This window comes from Scaptodrosophila lebanonensis, unplaced genomic scaffold (assembly GCF_003285725.1).
Source record: "Scaptodrosophila lebanonensis strain 11010-0011.00,11010-0021.00 unplaced genomic scaffold, SlebRS2 tig00000001-arrow-pilon, whole genome shotgun sequence".
In the NCBI taxonomy this organism is placed as follows: domain Eukaryota; kingdom Metazoa; phylum Arthropoda; class Insecta; order Diptera; family Drosophilidae; genus Scaptodrosophila; species Scaptodrosophila lebanonensis.
In genome coordinates this window covers 1,920,852-1,941,552 of record NW_022060529.1, presented here as the reverse complement: position 1 = coordinate 1,941,552, position 20,701 = coordinate 1,920,852, and the positions used below count along the sequence as shown (strand labels likewise).

At 37.8% G+C, this 20,701-nt stretch overlaps 1 protein-coding gene and 1 non-coding gene across 2 annotated transcripts; both read right to left on the bottom strand.

The window, feature by feature from the left end:
- Positions 1-1,193: 1,193 nt before the first annotated feature.
- On the bottom strand, positions 1,194-2,109 carry LOC115634110. Its single transcript, XM_030531669.1, has 2 exons — positions 1,694-2,109; positions 1,194-1,624 (listed from the first exon to the last, which is right to left on the bottom strand). Exons 1-2 carry the CDS (start codon positions 2,040-2,042, stop codon positions 1,512-1,514), a joined length of 462 nt encoding a protein of 153 aa, XP_030387529.1. The 5' UTR covers positions 2,043-2,109; the 3' UTR covers positions 1,194-1,511.
- Positions 2,110-14,503: 12,394 nt separating this feature from the next.
- Trnar-acg lies at positions 14,504-14,576 on the bottom strand. Its single transcript has one exon. It is a non-coding gene; the product is annotated as a tRNA-Arg (tRNA).
- Between the last annotated feature and the right edge of the window lie 6,125 nt (positions 14,577-20,701).

Genomic DNA, 20,701 nt, shown 5'->3' with positions numbered 1-20,701 from the left:
GTACATCAGTGGCTGTTTACTTTTTCGGATTTTTCTAGCATTAACAGCTTTACAACTTATTCAAACAATAATGCGTTTAAATGTTAAAAGCCTGTGTTTAACTATCTATATGCCACATAATAAAAGCCGCATGCATAATTGACTTTAATGCAACTCATTAGACAACAACAAATTGAGTTCAGCATAAAAGCGGCAGCAACTTCATATGTAAGTATCATGTGCATGTATCCATGCTTGTACACACAATATAACCTGAACACATTCAAATACACACACACATACTCGTACACTCGGATGTACATACAAGTACATACATGTTATGTACAACAGTGCGTATGACGATTTTTGTTGGCCACATCACTGCAATGGAGGCGGCATTGGCGGTATCGGCGGCATAATTAGCGTAACCAAGCGCACTGATTAACTTGCATTCAACGATTTTCAATTGAATTTTGCAGTTCGTTGATTCGTGCCGAAAACAACAGAGTAAAAAATGAAACGCGTGCTCGCCGTACAATTGCAATCAGCCAGCCGGCATCCAGGGTGGCATGGCTGATAGCTGATGGCTGATGGGTGTCCTGGGCAGTTGCGGGCTGTGAGGTAACCAAAATACAAAGCACAGCAGAAAGGGAGAAGGCGGCATGCAGCCTGTTAAATGATGAATGTGAAATGAGCCATTAATTAATTCGATTAAATGCAGCAATGCAGCCAATCAGGCAAAAGGTTGGTGCGCTCGTTGGTTAAAAGCTGAGCAGTTGAAACTTGAGCTAGAGATGGATGGATGGGTGTGCCAAAAATCCCATACATACACAGTCACGAAATCGAAAATTATTGGGCACATCAAATCTAGATAATACATACTACCAATATGATGTTAATAAAGTGTTGATTTCTGATCTTCAAGTGCAATATCAATAATATTTGATTAGTGATTGGATATTAAATTTGCTTGGGCTTAACTTAACTGCTAAATTCCTACTTAAAACAACTCGTCTGCACACATTTTAATATATTTTTTTAAAAAAGGTACAAATTCTGCAAGATTCTTGAGCCTAATCGAAATACTAGATCGGTGCTTAATTTTTAAATATTCGAATTTAAAAAAAAAAAAACATCTTTTAGAGTCTTGCTTCAGATCTTTAACTTTTTCTGCTATTATTTATTGAGATTTTATTTTCAATTCAGAATTGTAGTTGGTATTTTTTAATATTTTTATTCACATGAATTCATTTTTAATCAGCAAGTGATCTATTTATTTATTAAGATTTTGTGTTCAATTCCGCAGTACTTGGTCTTTTAAAATATTTTCATTCTCAAGATGTCGGTTCTAATGAGCAGGTGATTTTTTGGTTGACCTTTAAGAAACTTCAAGATCACGCCCTCATCTCTAGTTCGAAGAATTCGTTGACATGGTGAAAAAAAATAAATTAAATGAGTGGGCGCGAAGCTGCGTGCTGCAAATGCCAGAGTAATCTTGGTTTATTTACGATTTACATCATTTATCTTTCTTCTTATTTCTTCTTCTTCTTCCCAGCCTTATTTTTGCCAGCCTTGGCCTCTTTTGCTTCCTGCTTGGCCTTCTTAGCAGCAGCTGCAGCTGCTTTCTTCCGCTTCTTCAGCTCAACTGCACAAAAACACAACAGAGAGGTGAAAACTCAAACCAAACCACTAACTAACTCAGTAATCCTCATACCTTTCAGCACACGAGCAGTAGCCAAATTAACCGGCAGCGGTGCACACTTGAAGTTCCCGGGGGGCGCTTGGGTCAGCTTGATGAATCGATAGCCTGTGGCATAGAGCATGCCCAGGCAGGCTTGCGGGCGTATACGCGTCTTCGGCCACTTATCGAAGTATAAGTCCTTGCGCTTTATTTCAGGCAGTTTGGCGCCATCGATGTCTCGCCAGTAATACATGACTTTGCTTCTCGGCAAGTCGGCCTTAGGAAGCTTCCAGCTGTGGTGTGGGCCATATCGCAAATAGTGGTCCCAGCCAGAGGGCTTGTCCACATAGAATGAAATATCGGGACTAGGATAGTATTTCATGGTACAGCCAATTTAGTAAAATGCATTAAAAAAAATTACAATAATAATTGCAGAAAATTTTGAACAAAAGTTTATAACACTACCAATTTTTATCGAACACGGTCTGAGCAATAATGTCGAAAGTTTTCGACAACTTTTACAAAGCTAACCCAGCAATGTTTATTAATATGATTTCCAACACAATCACAATTATTGGTAATAAAAAAATTATAATCGGCGACAGAAATAACATTTTTATTAAATGTAAAATAACAAAAATAGCAATATTTGAAATTAATTTTATAAATTTTAAATACTTTTTATTCTAAAAAACAACAAAGTAATTTTATAAATAAACTCAAAATCCCAACTGTATTTTTAGACAGGCAAGTATTGTCCGTCGTTCCTGGGCTAAGTATTTGTGTTTACAACTTTCTTTATATATCTCCTTCATTCTCACATTAAACTATTCAGTATAAAAAATGTTGCACCCAAATGTTGAAGCCCGTTTTCCTCCATTCGGAGTGCGTGGCAGGCTGGACATTCAGCTTCAATATTCTTATTTATTTATTCATTCTGTGAAGTTAAAATTATAACATTATATTATTATATATCATTATTGTTAGATCTGAATCGACAGCACAATTTGTTGATTGAGCATTTGGAGTATGCATTAAAAGCACTTTTCCATCACTGTTTTCGTAAGTAACCACTCAACTAAATCCACTATGAATACCAATATAAGGATAAATAATAAAATCCATCCCTGAATTTAGCCCATTATTGGCACGTCTATCTGTTTAATTGCTATTGAGTCATAGAAAATGAAGTGCTTAGCGCAACTTGTAAATATTTAAGCTCACCCAAATGGTTTGTTTACGTGCCTAGCCACCGTCTTCCCCCCACCAACATCAGTAAAAGCAATATAACTGCTCAAGGCTTTGCGATTTTATACGCCAAATTTCATTTGACCATTATTCTTAGGCATAAAAAGGAAACGTCGTGTCGCCCATTTCAAAATTTGAAGGCGGTATTAAAAATGTGGTTTATTATTAGGGCAGCAGTGCATAAACTTAAAAGACGTTTACTTTGGGAGTGAGTGGATAAGTAAGCAAAACGAAAGCATAAAAAAGTACAAGCATATGCAGAGTACACACGGGAGGGGAAAGAACATGTTGAACATAAGTGTTAATTACATTTAAAAAATCGAATTTAGAGTGTGAAGAAAATGTAAAAAAATAATTCCAATAGAAAGGCCAGGAAAACTTGATAAAGTTTGGGGCAACTAATAACATGATATGAAGGTACAATCTGTTTACCGAACAAACTCGAAAGAGCAACTTATTTGATGGTTGTGTGTCCCAATTCACGCTCAATCTAAGCCAGTACTTAACTCACTTCATACGACTCCAGGGGTACTGCAGTGCACCTTTCACCCAGAGGTGAAGAAGCAGCAACAAAAAACTGTCAATTAAGTTTAATTATTTTATGCCCCAAAATGGGCCAAAGTGGCACAAGCAGGAAGTCAAGTCAAGTCAACTTCAGCAGCTAATATGCAATGTGACAAGCCACTAAGCCCAACTACATCTACAAAAAGCATTTAATGCATGCACCACCAGCTAAAGTGGCTAAGGACGATGGGGTTGGGGGCCCCACTGCCTTTGCGGCTGCTGGGGCCAGGGCTGCCGCTAAGCAAAGTCAATTATCCAAGCAGCTTTGATGCAAGTAATTGGCATAATGAAATTTTCTCAACCGACGACCGCAAAGAATGGGAGCAGCAGCCGCACTGTGCGAGGCACGAACAGCAGCAGCAGCACTAACCATAACCGTATTAGCATATCAGGCAGCACTGGGGCAGCCAAGACTTGACAATGACAATGTTTGCTCATCGTCGTCCCCATCGTCGTGCACATCATCGACAACGCCTTTGTCAAGTTGATAAGCCGCGTTGTTGTACTTGTAGTTCCTGCGTATTGAATAAATATTTAAGCAGGCCAACAGCTGGCCAGCTATCGCATAAAATGAAAAGCATACACTAAGGCGCACAGCACGAACTTGTCTCTTGTACAACTTTTTCGCGATCATTTTATATTTTAAGTCAAATGCTAATAGACAACAGTGTAGTTTCCACATAAGGAATATCTCTTACAAGTGACACGATATTGTTTCTCGAATTAAATGTTTGAGCCTGACACTCTTCTATTCAATTCAACTGTACTTTATTCTATCTGTTTATCTACTATTTCCCACATTTTATTTAAATATATTAAGGATAGTTTACTATATGTGTTACAACGACTTATTGAAAAATTCAGAAATATCTTACATATTTCACTATAGAATAACAAATACCAAATAACAAATAAATTAATCATCAATTACTCTCAATTTTGACTTTTCTTTTTAAGAGTCTACTACTAGCAAATTATTCTATGGATATTAGATTCTAACAAGTCGATGGGTATTTTGATTTACAAATACTGTAATGTAATTTTGAGGATACAGTTTTGTGTTTCTTTTGTGTTTTTCCCCCATTCTACCTACACTTCATTTCGTTTCATTTAATTTTTCATCTTTTTAATGCAATTGTTTAATGTTTCCCTTTTAAAATTTGTTTAATAATACTTAATATAATATAAATAAAATAAAATAAATAAAAATACTTAATAATACTTAAATTGTATTTGAAATTGTAAAATACTTGTATACATTAGTTTGGCATATGTTCACATTCGATCAATTTTATTACAATTTATCGTTCACTTTAGAAATCGCACACTTTATAAAAACACACACATTCTATGCATACATATACATATTCGTGTATGTAATATATGCAGCAAAGTAGTTTCAAAATGTTGCGCTTGCATACTTTTTGGCGCAAATATGCTGGGGCCAAAGCCACAAACGTTTAAATATTTTATAAACCACAAACCGTAGTCAAGGCGCTGCTATGACCATGGCCAATAGTTGCTATGTAACAGCAATACAACAACAACAACAGCAACAACAATAGCAGCTGCAGTTGCCGCTGCCGCAGTTACCAAATCGTCAACAAGCAACTCAGCCACAGAGCATCGCCTCCGTGTTGTGTTGCTGTTGCCGTTGCTGTTGTTGTTGTTGCTATTCATGTTGTTGCTGGATCTGCATCTGGTTGCCCAGCTCGTTTGGCATTCCCCTAATGCCATGAATTTTCGTTGGTTGCATTTCAGTTGCCATGGGTTTCGGTGTACTTCCCTTTTTTTTCATTTAGCTACTGGGCTGGCATTGTCTTTGCCGCCCAGTCGCTGAGCACATCTTCAGTTGGGCCGCGCCTTTTGGTTGCCCGCTTGGATTCGCCTGCGGTTTTGCTTGAATATGAAAGACTGGATAAAGCTCAGTGCTCAACACTATTTTTGATTGTTTAGCTGCCTGCCTGCTACTCATTTTAATATGTTCCGTTTGGCTGATCTGGTGTTTCAAGCTTCCATAGGGATTTCAATCTGAGATGCTTGTGCTTTTCTTAGATTCCCGTATCCACTTAACGTGGAAATAAATATGCATGTAAAGAATGTGTTTGTTTTTGTCCCTCTCCTCGTTCAGATTGTGCCATTTAAGGATACGAGTATAGTGAAAATTTAGGAAGTCAAAGAGAATCCAAAATCTTTTTCGGGTATATACAGCATTTTCTTTGCAAGATCGGATGGGTTCGGCAATGGGTGATATAAATTCGATTGCGAAGAGATTTTAACCAAAGCAGCCACTTATCAAAATGCATACCAAGTCAATAAAAAACACATATACACAGTTATTAAATATAACTGCCATTGGAACATAAAATACAAATAATTTGATTCATATTTATGAAATTGTACTGCATTTTTTAAATATCACTAAATAAATAAAATAAAATAAATCAATGACTAATATCTTATAAAGTAATTTGGCTACATCGTTGGCATCCAGTGTCAAGAACTTGTTTAATACTGATTTTCATTCTAACATCGTGAAGAAGTGCCATGCACAAAATTTTGTGAATATTGCATTGTACAAGTATATGTGTTGTATAGAGGTAAACTATGGACAATTCTTGTATTTCCCATTAATTTTCAACATACAGGTTTAATAAACTATAAACTTATTATGAACAAAATTTAGCCATATTTCAAAATTAGATATTAGTTTGCCTGGATTTGTTTGGAGGTAAAATTTAAGGGTCCATATTAGTCTGCATTTTTGTGCATTCGCTTCCATTACATTGTTGAATTTATTTTATTTTCTTTTGTTTTAATCCTCTCACACTGTTCTGTTAGGAAATTGAAAAAAAAATTTATATGTTTTAAGAAATGTACGTCTTTTAAAATTATTATAAGCCTTTCATTCGTTTGCATTACTTTATAGCATTTCTTTTCTTTCTTTCTTTTTTATTCTCTCACACTGTTGTCAAGAAATTCACAAAAAATATCTGTTTTAAAAAGTGCATAGCTTTTAAAATGATTGTAGGCCTTTGCTGCTGTTATCAATTCAGAAGCCTGGCTCGGCTCTGCTGTCCACCATAATGTGATAAAACTGGTTGGCAGTCATTCCAATTTCTAGTCGAGCAGCACAAAGATGGTTAATCAATGTGCCTGGGGTGCAAAACCAGGCCCAGAGTGCCCACAGTCATGCGGTTAAGCGGTTTGTGCGGCGGTGGTGTGGTAGTGTGGTTGTAATGCTATGTCATTGCTGCGATACTCATGCAGCATTGCCGCTTACTGCTTACCCCAAGCGAGGCATAATTATGTCGCCAAAGATGCGCCATGGTTATTTTTATCGATGCGCATTAAAAGGCTTTTAAAATTTATTGATATTACCGACTCTATTAAATTATGCCAGGCAGCAGTCAGAAGGCAGCAGTCAGCCAACACCCGCAAGCTAAAAGAGCCGCATAAGTGTGTTGGTGTGAGTGTTGGTGTCAATGTTGGTGTGGGTGTGGGTGTGTGTGTGCTGCTTTGTGTGAGTGACGCGGCAATGGCAGCAAATTTCGCATGTCGTCAACGACAACAGCAGAAAGAAACACAACAACAACAACGGCCGATGACTGGCAGCAAAATTGGCAATGCCTGAAGCAGGAACTGAAGCAGCGGCTTTTGCCATGAGTTGTCGCAGAAGGGGGGATCTGGGAGGCAAAGTCAATTTGTCTGAAAAATACTTTTAGTTGCTGTGCATATTTTAAATTTAATACATGGCCAACAAATAAAGCAACAACAACATCAATAACAACAAGCAGCAAGAGTGAGCTCTACAACAAAGTGCACATTTTATTTATATTTTTTAAAAGCAGGAGAAATTAAAATGTATACAATTTACGTAGCGCGTTAAGCCGAACGTTCGTTAAATTAATGCATAAAGACAGGCGAGCATGCATTGAAAGCAGTTTATTATGCGTTCACACACACATACATACACACGTTCGCACACTCTGGCACGCCAATGGATGGATCGGGGCATCCGGTTGCCCTATGCGGCAAATGATTGATAAATTTGCACTTTGGAAGCGCGAAAATTATACAGCATACTTTGAGGCGCTGCAAAAACTTGACTACTATATGGTCGAAACTATTGCGGAGCTTTAAATATTATCTGGCATTATTTTTTGTAAGCTTTGGTTGCATCGAATCTTTTGGACACTTAATTCATTTTGCATTGGCTTCATCGATAAAATGCAAATATTGCCTTACAATATTTACATTTGTGTTTCAATACGGCTATTATTAACAGTGGTCCGCATAGCTCATTGCTCTTTCTGGTGTTAAATATGAATTTTATTTACAGCTTTTCTCAATTTTCATTGATTTCATTAAAAGCTTTACTCATTATCGGTGAGGTAGACTCCTCGGTCGACTAAATTTTTCAGTTCCATTAGGAATAATTTTCCATTTATCTTGTCTAGATGCACAACTGAATATAATGGTTAATTAATTATTATGATCTTTCACATTTACTTTTGACAGATCTCTATCTCTCTCTGTTCTATAAAAACTGTCTGTTACACTTATCTCCGGGGAAATCTCTGAGCACTTACTGTGCTGTGAGTCAGAGCATAGCTTGCTGGACTGGCAACTAGAGACTGGAAATTTTCGTTTCTCTCGATCTGCATCTTACTTTATATAATTAGCTGATAATTTGATGGTTTGCTCCATTCTATTGTTTTTAGTTTATCAGGTCTATGATGTCTCTGACCACATACTATGACTGTTAATCGGAGCATAACTGGCCAAATGGCAAATAAAATTCTTGAGCATTCACAGTTTTGACTTCACTTGGGCTTAATTAAATACTCGTATATAGCATTTCGTTCATAAATGAAATTAAATGCGTTGGGACTGAATTTTCGAAGGCTATGTTGCCATCACACTAGGCTACACAAGACACTTAAAAAACTCTTCCAGACATTTTATTAAAACATTTCATGTAGGACCCTGAAAGTCATAAAGAAATGACTCACTCAAATGTTTCAATAAGAGTGAATTGCGTTTCTGACCTTTTTGCACGTGCCTTATTTTAAAACTATAACATTTTAACCGCCGCAACGTAATGAAAACACGCCTAAGTCAATGAAAAGCTCTCAATTGCTGTCAGGTGTTCACAATAAATTTCAGCATTTCTTTTATAGTTTTTATTGTAGATGTAGGAAACGACTTTAATAGACAGCTCAAATTACGTAGATTAAGGAAATATAAGCAAGTAACTTAGTATTGGTAATCAACAAGCCCGCTTAATTCAACAGCAATATGCTTAGAACCTACTCCAAGTGCTATAGAACATGCACGTACAGCGGCACACGTTGTCCAGCCTAATTAAGATTCCGCAAGCACTAGACGCATAACCAGAAAAAAACTTGAAAAAATGGCAAACATTTTGAGCAGCGTCACACTTCATTAGCGCAGGTTATCGTCAAATTGTGCGACTCCACACTTGGCTGGTGTGCTGCTCGGCCCTTTGCATTTTGAATGCGGATGCTGCAGACATTTCAAATCGCAACTCCCAGGCACGCAAAAACTGCAGAGCTCCAGCACAGACAGACAAACAAAGGGGCAGGCAAAGAGGCATACACGAAAACCCTTTAGCCTGGTGTCAAAGGCAAAACACAAATTCAGAACGAAGTGGAACCTTAGCGGTGATGGCAGTGGCTAGGCGTTGTCTGCCTAAAAATATGCAGCACGCGGTAGTTGCATTGAATTCTTAATCCCGACTGTGAGACTGAAAATCCAAACTGCAGTGGAAAGTACATGCTGTGGCATAGAAAAATAAAATTGCTCTAACTCTGCCATCCAATATTTGCAGCAGCATCGAACGCGATTGAACTCAGCCTAATTCTACAATGGGAGGTGTAAAAAATTGCTGACCTTAGGTCGATGACAATCTAATTGTCTTGTGCGACTTTAAAGCCTAACTCATGCCTCATTCTTGTAACCCCACTAACTATAACTTTTGTTTTTAAGCTCAATTAACTGCTCAAATGTTTCATTCAAAAAGAAAGAAACATTTTTCCTTTTAAAAATTAAGTGGTTCTTGAAGTCGATGGAGGTTTCTGTAATACAAGAAAGTCTAAGTATGTAATATTTCATACTACTTTTAGGTCCTTCCAGCCATCTTTATCGATCTAATCGATGCAAAATTACTGAATAGAACTGAATAACAGGGACGATAGGGGCAAAATGATTTAACAAACAATAGAACAGCCTTAACAGCTGTCAGCCACAACATAAAGATAAGTTAACGATAAAGATATCATAAGCACATTGAGTTGAATGGCAAGGGTAGGTGTACAGAGCATTCTGAAGTCGGTCTTTGACCTTCTACCCGTTTTATTTCTCTTCATGCAAATGCCTTGGCACAGCTGACCTCAGCTTTTCCCTCTTTCCTGATCTCAATCTTTATAGTTGCGCCCACGCACTATTATAGCTTGGGCCGCCAAGAAACTGTTATGGTAGTAATTATTCAAATACCATAACTCTGAAAACGCATTCCCCCTTAACCCAGCAGTATACAGCAGTTGTGCTTTAAAGTTTCCTGCTTCTCCTCAAACTTTGCTGTAAGCCAATTAGTTCACTTAGGAAGTGCGAAAGCCATAGTACTTCGCTCCGCGTAAATAGCAAAAATATGATTAAAATTAATATCAATTAACAACGCGCGCTCCAAGGACGTGCAAGCAACAGCGTCAGTGTGGCCTCATCTTGAGATCAAGTGGCAGTTTGCCTGGCCTGCCACTGTCATCAATGCCAGAATGCTTAATTATAATACATTTTTTTCCGATGGCTGCTGTGCTCGCTCTCGCATCGATGCTGGCGATGCTGGCGATGCAACGACAATACGCCAAACAACGTCTTCATTAGCAATAACAACCCACCCAGCATCTCTGCCCCACTCCCTTTTCGTCTTTATCCTGTAACGCGCTCTACGCTCTCTTGGGCGACATCTTGCAGCACCAGAAAGGAAACTAATAATTAACACTTTTTACTGCCAAGAGTCGATAATTGAATTACAGAGTGCCATCAATGACAGTCACTAGACGCAGCCACACCTCCACCTCCAGCCCCCTCCCCCTCGTCCTCGTCCTTGCCCATTTGCTCATCTCGTATCGAATCTGCGAGAAAGAAATTGCACCCTTCTTTTGGTCTTATTCTTTCAGCTGCCAGAAAAATATTCGCATCCGCTACTGTATGGAAGAAAATGCAATCATTTGTAGACTTAAGCGAAAGGCAAAAATTCAAATGCAGTCGACAACAAAAACAGCAACAACGAGCTTCCAAAATATATGCAGAAAAACTACGATTCAGTTTTGCAAGGCAAGGAAAGGCAAGGGCAAGGCGTTATTCCGGATTCTTGCATAAAAACGTTTAATTAAAATTCAAGAGGTTTTGTTTCATGCTGCAACTTTGCAAGTGTGTGTGTTTGTGTGCGTGGGTGTGGGTGTGGGTGTGGGTGTACGTGTTTCTGAAAGTCGTCTTCAGCAAGTGAAAGGAAGGGAGTGAGTTGGGCCGACTATGTAAATTGGCGTCTGTTTTGGATCGGCGTTAATTACTTTGAAGTAAAATGCAGTCACAAGATGAGAGGCAAGAGACGCTGCTAAAGACGGGTCACTACAATGGCAATAATTGCATCGATGATTTGAAATGGTTCGAGACCAGCATTTAGTTTGAACAAACTTTTTGGAAATAATAAAATTTCAAGTGAATGCAATCTTTTAAAAATCTCAGCAATTTATGATTGTTGGCTAAGATGCTGCTATCGGTTAACATAACTCTGGCATTGGATTATTCATTTGACCTTACAAAGAACACTTTTCTACAAATAGTTCAGCTAATTATTCGACTATTATTTGGATATTTCCACTTTACAGAGCTTTTTCAACCTCTCTCTTTCTCTTTCTGCAATTTCTTCTTTCTTAGAAACACAAGCCAAAGCCACATAAACTGCCTTGGGCTTCATATTTCAACTCAATATTCGAAACTTTTTTTTTTTTTTTGCCTATTGGTAACTCAGTCGAATGGCAGAAAAGCCACCTCGTTGATATATATTGGTGGGCCTACAATTAATTGGCGGAAATCCTCAAGCGAATGGGTGTAAAAAATAGTCAGTTAGAGTTTGGAGATTTGAGAGCTGCTTTAATATTGCTTGTCAATGGTTTTGTGTTCAACTCCATACCTATTTGCGTTGTCTTACTAAAAGCTTTGGCACTTCCTTTACTTTTCTTTAAGTACCTTAAGAGCAACAGCAAACGCAACTTGGTAATGCCTGTCTGTCTGCCTCTAACAATTTTCTCCGCTGAAAATTATGCGTCCCTGGCGTAAAGGAAAAGCGCCCAACACACCCAACAACAAACCAAACAAGTAAGAAAATTTGCAAAACCAATTTGCATTTCCATCAAGAATATTAGACATTGCGCTCCTTTGGTCCATGCGTTTTGGGACAGCAACAAAAGCAACAAAAGCAACGACAACGACAACAACAACAACAAGAAAGCCACCGTCAAAATTTACCAATCATTAAAAATACTTCCGTATCCTGTGCGTCGCACAAAGCGACGCCATTTTCTAATGCGCCGGCATAGCTTCCGCTCGTTCCTTGTTGGTTTTGTTGTTTGAGTAGCTAATGCTGGAAACTGTAGCGGCCACGTCCAGCGGCTGTTGACTGCCAGCCACTTGCCACTCGCCGCCTGCCGCATGCCGCTTACCGCCTGCCACTGTTAGTCATACTCATGCTGCTGCTTTATGTAATTTATATCCCTGCTGCATTATCCTTTATTTACTTTACTTTTTAGCATTCTTTTTCCTTGCTCTTGCGCTGCGCTCCCTGGAAAATTTATGTATAAAAATGAGCGAAATTGCAGAACACATTTTTTCCATTACTGAAAATAAATGTCTGAAGGATGTGCCGACCGACCAAGGACACCCACACTCATGGAAACAAGCGCTCTGTTCTATTTGCGCTCTATGTATGTATCTATGTGTGTGTGTGTTAGATCAAAAAAAATCGCTCCTTACTGATGAGCTTCAATGAATTCAATCAGAATTCATTTGAATACAGTCCGTGCATACCAAAAAGACGAGATTAAGTGGCAAAAGGAGCGAACGAGCGAGAGGGGCACAGCAATGGAGATGGAGATTGAGATTGAGGCGATGTGCGATGGCGATGACGATGACGATGGCGGACAGAGCGAGAAAGCCAAGTGAAAGTACAAGTACGATGCGCAACTCCTTACAAGCAGTTCGCTTTGACTAATATGCTTGTGGGAGTTCTGTGGGCTGCCAGCTTAGCGCATGCCAGGATTTTCCTTTGCGGAATAAGTAATCAGTGCTAAGTTGGTAATTGAAAGCGTAGCCCGGGCCACTTGCGGTTTTGTTGTTGACTTCGGTCAAGTGCCGCATAGTCAGGACGGTCATCACCATCCTCGTCCTCATCGACTGCTCTCCAGTCTCTGCACTTGACTTGAGTTGCAAGTCGAGTGCACGCTTAAGTTCATTGAAAAGTTCGCTTAATTTTATGTTGCACGTGACTCTTGATGCAACGAAAGCCAATTGACGCCCACGTGTTTAATAAATACGCCGAATGCAACAAATTCTGTAACGATTTCCCCAGACCGTGACACGTTTGAAATACGCTGACATCTACTAAGTATCTCTGTTGAAAATGTGCCGCAAGCAAAACTTTTTCACCTGCGCTCCACACGGCCCTGCTGAAGATGGCAGTAAAAAAGACAAAGCGCAAATAAAAGACAGCACAGGCACATAAACATAAAATAGATAAAGACAGAGCTTCCAGCTACTAAGGCTGAGGTCACAAAAATTATGTACATACTCGCACAGACACACATGCATATATGTATGCATGTATATACAAAGATTAAGCAAATAAACGTTATCTGCGGCTCAATGGGTGGTGGCAGCAGGCATGTTGACATGCGAGGAAAGCGGCTGTTTTTCTTCCGCATAACGATTTTTTTTTTAAAGTAGGATTCCAGTACTAGACGACTTGGGGCTCATGGCACTGGCTTCGCGAAGTTTAATGCGTCAGAGCGAGTCGTAAAATTTGTTTTGACTAGAGTACACACGAAATAAAACAATATTGTCCAATGAACAGAGACACAAGTTTAATTGGCTATAAAAATGTGAAATGACGAAAAAAGTTATCCTATATTTAAAAACAAAAGCTCTATATGCCTACCATATATAAATGAACAATTTTTGATTTTGATTTAAGTTTGTTACTCGTCATACAGTCGGTGATTAATATTTTTTGCAATTTTTTTTGTTACCACAATACGTCAGCTTAGTTTTACTACAGCTTTTGATTTACGACAAAGCTTAAAACCACTTCAGAGTTAAATAATGGTGACCACAAAACGAAGCTCATAAATCCTCGATAGAACAAGAAAATATTCCTGTTGCACATATTAGAACTCATGAAATATATGTTTCTACCATAACCGATTCGTCTCGACTTCTTCTTGGTTATACAAGTATTCATACGTATGCTCAGATTATAAATTAACATTAAACTTGGTTATATAGTACTTTAATTGATTCTCTCACTAAAACAACAGTCTGCTAATATTATAAATTTATATAAATTAAATATAAATTACTATAAATTTAGTATTCAATTCAATTATTAATTTTTGTGCAAGCGCTGTTGACTTCATTGTTGGCGGATGACAACAAAATGTCTGTCTAAAGATTTACAAAATAAAAATTATTACAATAATAATCATTTATTTGCATAGTATGTACATATTATAAAGAATGTAAATATTTGTGCTTTGCATAAAGAGTGCTTCGGCTGGTGGTCCAACATAATCAGAATTATTTCTAGACTAGACTGTTTTGTTTTTATATTTTTAGCAACCAATAAATACTTAAATAATTTAATTTTCAGCAAGAACTGTTGGCATTGCTGTTGAATACATACATTATTTTATCAATAGATTGAAAAAAAAAACAAAAAGACAATAATATCCACGATCCTGCCAGGAGTCGAACCTGGAATCTTCTGATCCGTAGTCAGACGCGTTATCCATTGCGCCACAGGACCGATGTATTTGCGTGGAAACAAAACACATTGTAGAACACAAAGCGACTTAACAATCTATATCGATCGAATGCTTATCACAGCTTACGGCTACGTCGACGCGTTTTATTTTTAGATTACAACAAAACATGTGAATAAATAAACGACCGAAAAACAACAAAAATAGCACAATACATTTGTTGACCTTAAATAAGTATGTAGCGCGTTGGTTGTTTTAATGGATTGTCTTCGAAGCGTTCACGTTTTTTTGGTGCTTGAGAACTGGTTAGCTTAAGTGTGCGACCCTTGTCAGTTGTTTAAACAAAACTACCTAGAGTTAGGCCTAAAAGCAAAAGCGAATGAGTAGCTTAAGCTGCTGTTTAGGTCGACAGATACCAACAAAATATTCGACATAGATGCCACAGCGCCTCCCACATACCCGTAGACTGCTGAGTAACAAAGCCGAAATCATGTACCAGCAATCCGTTCGGGGTGCTGTTTCCGGTTAGATTCGTTTGGATTCGATTCTAATTGTTTTCGTCTACTCTAACAGCAGGGGAGGCAACTACTAAGTCAGCCCGCTTAGCTCGCCCACAACGGCGACGGAGCAAATTACCTGAGCTCTGCAAACTTTTCCCCCAAATGGGCAAATAATTATTCGCAACATCCACCCTTGGCCCCTGCCCAACAGTTACTGGCAAAAATTAAGCAAATATCACTTCAAGCAGCCAAATCAAAGCCGAATGGCAATGAAGTCGAGCTGATACAAGGAGCCAAAACCGAGTACCAGGAACAAAGTTACAAGGTGCGTGTGAAAATCTCTACGTGTGTGCCGAAACTTTTCTGGCGCAAGCTAAAAGGAACGTTTCGATGCTTGATTTTAATTACAGGAAGTGCTTAAAGTGAAGCGATGTCAGGAAATGGAATTGTTCGACTTTGTTTAATGATAAACATTGAGGGGTAGTGTTGTTCAGTTTGCTTGCTAAACAATTGCTCGATTTGTTACGCAGTTCTACCAAATTTTGAAATAGGTTTATTTAAATGAGAATGGAGTAAAAAAAAATGCACGCCAATCACCAAAATTATTGCATGTAATTGGAAAAGTATAAGTGAATGTGATTTTTCCGTATAACTATTAATGAATATATTTTTATCTTTATTGTATATAGTATATATGTATGTATATATTCCAATATAAAGTTATTCTTTGCTTCCTAATAGTTTATGCCAATAAAATTAATGAATATGCAAACAACAGAATTATAATTACCAGCGTTATAATTTCAAATAAAGGTGTAAAAAATAAAAAAAATATTAATGAAATCGCTTTATAGCCAATTATAGCCAATCTCTGGAGGCAGATGTAAGCAACCATTAACTGAGATACTATTCATTTATAGCTTCTGCACGATTTCAGAGGCCTTTATGGAATTACAGTTAGTTCGATACCAAAAAATGTTGTGTTGTTATAATTCCAGCATTTTTAATCACAGGAATAGACACAAAACAAATGCAATTTTATATAATTTAAAATGTGCCTAGGACCATGTTATTATTATAAGTTTATAAATCGTAGCTTACAACAATTTTAAAAGTGAATAAATTTATCGATTGTCCAGTGAGAATCTCATGACATTTCATCGATTGGAAGTGAAGTTATTGCGTTTTAAGTGTCAATATGTTTGTGTTATTGGTGCAACATTAAATTTTGTTTTGATGGAACAAGTTTATGCTGATGATTGCCTATCCCGTAGCAGAGTGCACGAGTGGTTTCAACGATTTCAAAGTGGTCGTGAGGACATAAATGACGATCAACATGTGGGCCAATCAAAATTCGTGATCACCGAAAATTCCATCGAAACTGTGCGTGAATTCATCAAAAATCAGCCGAAATCATCATTGAAATTGATGGAAATGGAATTGAACATATCCAAAACATCTCATTGTGACCGAACATTTGGGATTACGAAAGGTGTATGTACGGTTTGTTCCGCACAAATTGACTGACGACCAAAAATTGCGTCTCATCGATCGACGCTTGTGACGGATTATTTGGCCAAAAATCCCATTTTAACCACTAACCACTCCCCGTATTCATCTGATATGGCACCGTGCGACTTCTACCTTTTCGGAAAAATGCATTTGCCCATGAAAGGAAAGCGTTATGCAGACGTAGAGGCCATTCAAAAGGATTGCACCGGCATACTGGCGGCCATACCGGCCAACGAGCTAAAACACTCGCTCGACATGCTTTTGGATCGTGCAAAAAGCTGTATTGAAGCAGAAGGAGACTAAAATAAATTGATTTTGCCGAAAAAACCATTTGTTCTGTTTTTTTTTTAAAAGTCCTGTTTACTTTGGAACCCACCTTGTATATCTACCCAGAAAAATGTACCCAAATTTAAGAGTGCACACACGATTTTTTAACTCCATTAAATTTATTTTTTATGTCCAATATCCAAAGGGTACCAGTATACTAAAAAGCAGACCCCACATTCTTGATCAGACAAGCCCTTCCTGCTCAAGGGCGTAGGCAGGGGGGCAGCGTTGCCCACCCCTGCAAAAAATTATGCCATATAAAGTCGACCACACGTTCATTATTAAGACGCAATATTTCGCTTTCAAATGGATCTGAGTTGGATTTGTTGAAGTTTTTTCATTGATCATATGCATAAGTTATTTTTTAAATGCATCGTGCATTATTTAATCAAAATTATAATTTTTTGGCCAGGTGTAAGAATATTTGGAATTTTTGCCCTTTTTAACTAAAAAGATGTGGACGATATTGTAAATTAAGTTTTAATGTGTACAATATTCTGAAATGATGTGATATTACTGCATTCTTAAATCGACTTTTCGAAATGCTAATTTAATCTGCACTAATGAGCTGCGCATCTTTTTACGAAAAATACATATGGGGAATGTCAATAGAATTTGTTACGACAACCAAGTGAGAAAACAAAATGTTGTAGCTTCGTTTTAGCTGTAGAGACCAAGTCAAGCTTTCCATCGTGCTATGCCATGCAACACCTACCCCCCTGTCGTAGCGCTGTGTATAAATTGTAGAGTTGGCGCAAACGAGTAAAGAAATCGCTCATGCAAAACTGATTGACTGTAACGAAATATACAAGTACAACGAAAAAAAGAATAGAATGCGAGAGAGACGCAAAAATAAAAAGAACATGAAATTTGTTACAGCTGCCTGTACCCTTCCCTGCCGTTGCCAGCCTTTATCAGCTCTGCGTTTATTTAGTTTGGTTCGTGCGCCTCTTTGTGCGCAGTTGTACGTTGCCAGTGTTGCTGATTTTTATTGCAACGAAAATATCGTTTGCCATGTTGTTGCCTTCGTAGTTTTTTTTTTTTTGGGAAGCCTTTTTGTCGGTTCTGTACTTAATTGAAAGGAACTGTTAATTCAAAAAAGTGTTGCACTTACTTGCTCTCACTCTCCCGCCCGCCCATGCAGGTCCTGTGGCACTCTTTGTGCTGTAAATGTGTGTGTGTGTGTGTATGGATGGGTGTGCCCTGGCCATAATTGGTCGGCTCAAAATGGCTGCTTAATGAAGACTCGGCCTACAGGCGTTGACTTTGCTTTCCGTGTGATTTCTCCAATCAAACGCAATCAATTTAATTTTTCTCACTTGATTTTTGTAGCTTGAACGCCCATAGCCAATAGAGCCTCAATATCCTGTTTTTTTTTCACACATACTCGACCGATATGAGCGAACACTTGTCTGTTTCAAGACATGCTCCTAGTGTTATTATTATGTATATTATTCTATTAATTCTATTTTTTGTTGACACCTATTCGTCTTTTTAGACACATAATATAATTGTGAGGATATACGAGGATTACGCAATGCACACACAAGCACGAGATTGCGTGCCATATCACGGGTCTCTTACTGTGCAACTTAACCGTAATAATTGCTCACATTCTTACTCCGTTGCTTTGAAAACCAATTTAACAAACGGCAGACGCCATGGGATGCTCGAGAGGACCAGGTGTGGGGCGGGAGGGAGGTGGGCTGCTTATGCGACAACCAGGTCAAAACATCTCCTCAAGATCTGTATAATTAGACGTGACTTTTGCTCAAGTTTTTCCTACTTATATGCATGGGTGTGTGTGTGTGTACTTGTTTGTGTGTAGGACTGACTGCATGTTGTTCAAAGTATTGTTGTTATTGTTATTTGTGCCAAAGCTTGGCCTCTGGCTGGTGAGGTTGCTCTGAGGATTGAGGTTAGCAGCACCACAAGTACCAAAGCCAATTATGTGAACACTAAACAGGGCAAGTGTCAAATCCCAGCCTTTATCCAGTATATATACAGTTGCATAACAAAGTTCAGATACATTTATACATTTGCTAGCATTAACAATAAAGGAATGCTTGAGTCGAGAGGTCTCAACTCTTAAATACCCTGTGCCTACCCCACAACAACAACAGCAATTCTTTTTTTCTTGTTTTTTTTTTATTGACGGACATCTATCTGATCAACTATATACTTTGAGGAGTCTGTCTGTGTCTGTGTATTTAATACATTACCACTAAGCAAGTATACTCTTTTACCCTTTGGTTACAGAGTATACAAAAATTTGGCACAAATTTTGCAAATCAAGTTTTACAAAGTAAAAGAAATTTGTAAATAAATTGTTACACATCCCCCCAATACAACCTGGAAAACTTTTGAAACGAATCCAGGTCATCAGTCTGCAAAGACAAAAATTATTTTGGTCTAACAAACGAATTGCTCATAAAATAGTTGTCTCTAAAATTTAGACAATGGTAGACATTATAGAAATGGTCTATCGACCCCTATATAGTATATTTAAACCTATCAAAAAATTATTATTAATTGGGTATAGGATTCGCCGAACATTTTTCTTGTCTAAATAGTTGATTGTACCGAATGGATTTGTAATTTTTTAGTGGACGTGCATGCCTATGCATGTCTATGCGTGTCTGTGTAAGCATGTATGTATGCAGCACAAAGTTCAACCAAAGCAGCGGCAACAACAACAGCTGCGGGCAACCCTTGTGTAGGGAGAACCTATATATGGCAATAACTTCCTTTAAAATCTGCCTATCATAATGAAATTTAGCGTACGGAATCATAATCACTAACTGAAAGTACTTACGAAATTTGTCATGTACAGAGTATAATAAAAATGTCTACCGATTGATGCCTAAATGTTGGCAACATCACAAATAATTACTTTAAGCCTCTGTCATATGCATATGTAGAGAGCTAGTCAAGGCTCGTTTTTGCTGGAGCATGGGTATATTACTTAAACAAATATATAAATACTATATACACACATTGACAAATTAATCAGCTTTGTGTTTTCCCTACAGATATCCGACCCGGTCTCATTCCGTTTATCCCCAATCTCAATGCCAAGAAAATAATCTGCTTACACACTCTGCCTGATAGACACGGCTAATACGTATATGAGCAGCGGAAGTGAAGGCGCCTTTTAGTCTTCCGCCTACATCCCAAGCACCCACAGACATTTCTTCTTCTTTTGCAAATTGAAAAAATGCGAGATAATTACATATTTTTATGTGAATTTTTCAATTTATATTCCGTCAAATAAACGCTGCGTGCATATTTTGCGATGCGTCAGCGACGTCAACAGCCATTTTATTATTTTTGTATGAGCAGGAAAAAAAGTACGAAAGATGTCGTATACTGGCAGCCACATTACAAGATGGTTTTGCCGCTTATGTAGATTACATTAGGAATAACCTTGATAAATATATAAATAACTTGGATTTCAAAATGTCGTCAGAGCTTTCATAAACTGTCCTTAGCGAGTGCACACACCCAAAAGTTTTAGCAGCTGCAATAACCTAACATAAAACAAGAAAGGAGTGCTAAAGTGGAGCAGGCTCAACTCTTAAATACCCTGTACCACCCCACAAAAAACAAAAATTATTAATAAAATTTTATTAATTTAATTAAATAATTTAATTAAATATAAAATATTCCCTGTACCACCCCACAAAAAAAAATTATTAATAAAATTTTATTAATTTAATTAAATAATTAAATTAAATATAAAATTAAGTATAAAATATTCCATACATGCACACATACATTTACATGAAAGCAGCAACAAATACAGCTGCGGACACAGCTTGAGCCTGGTT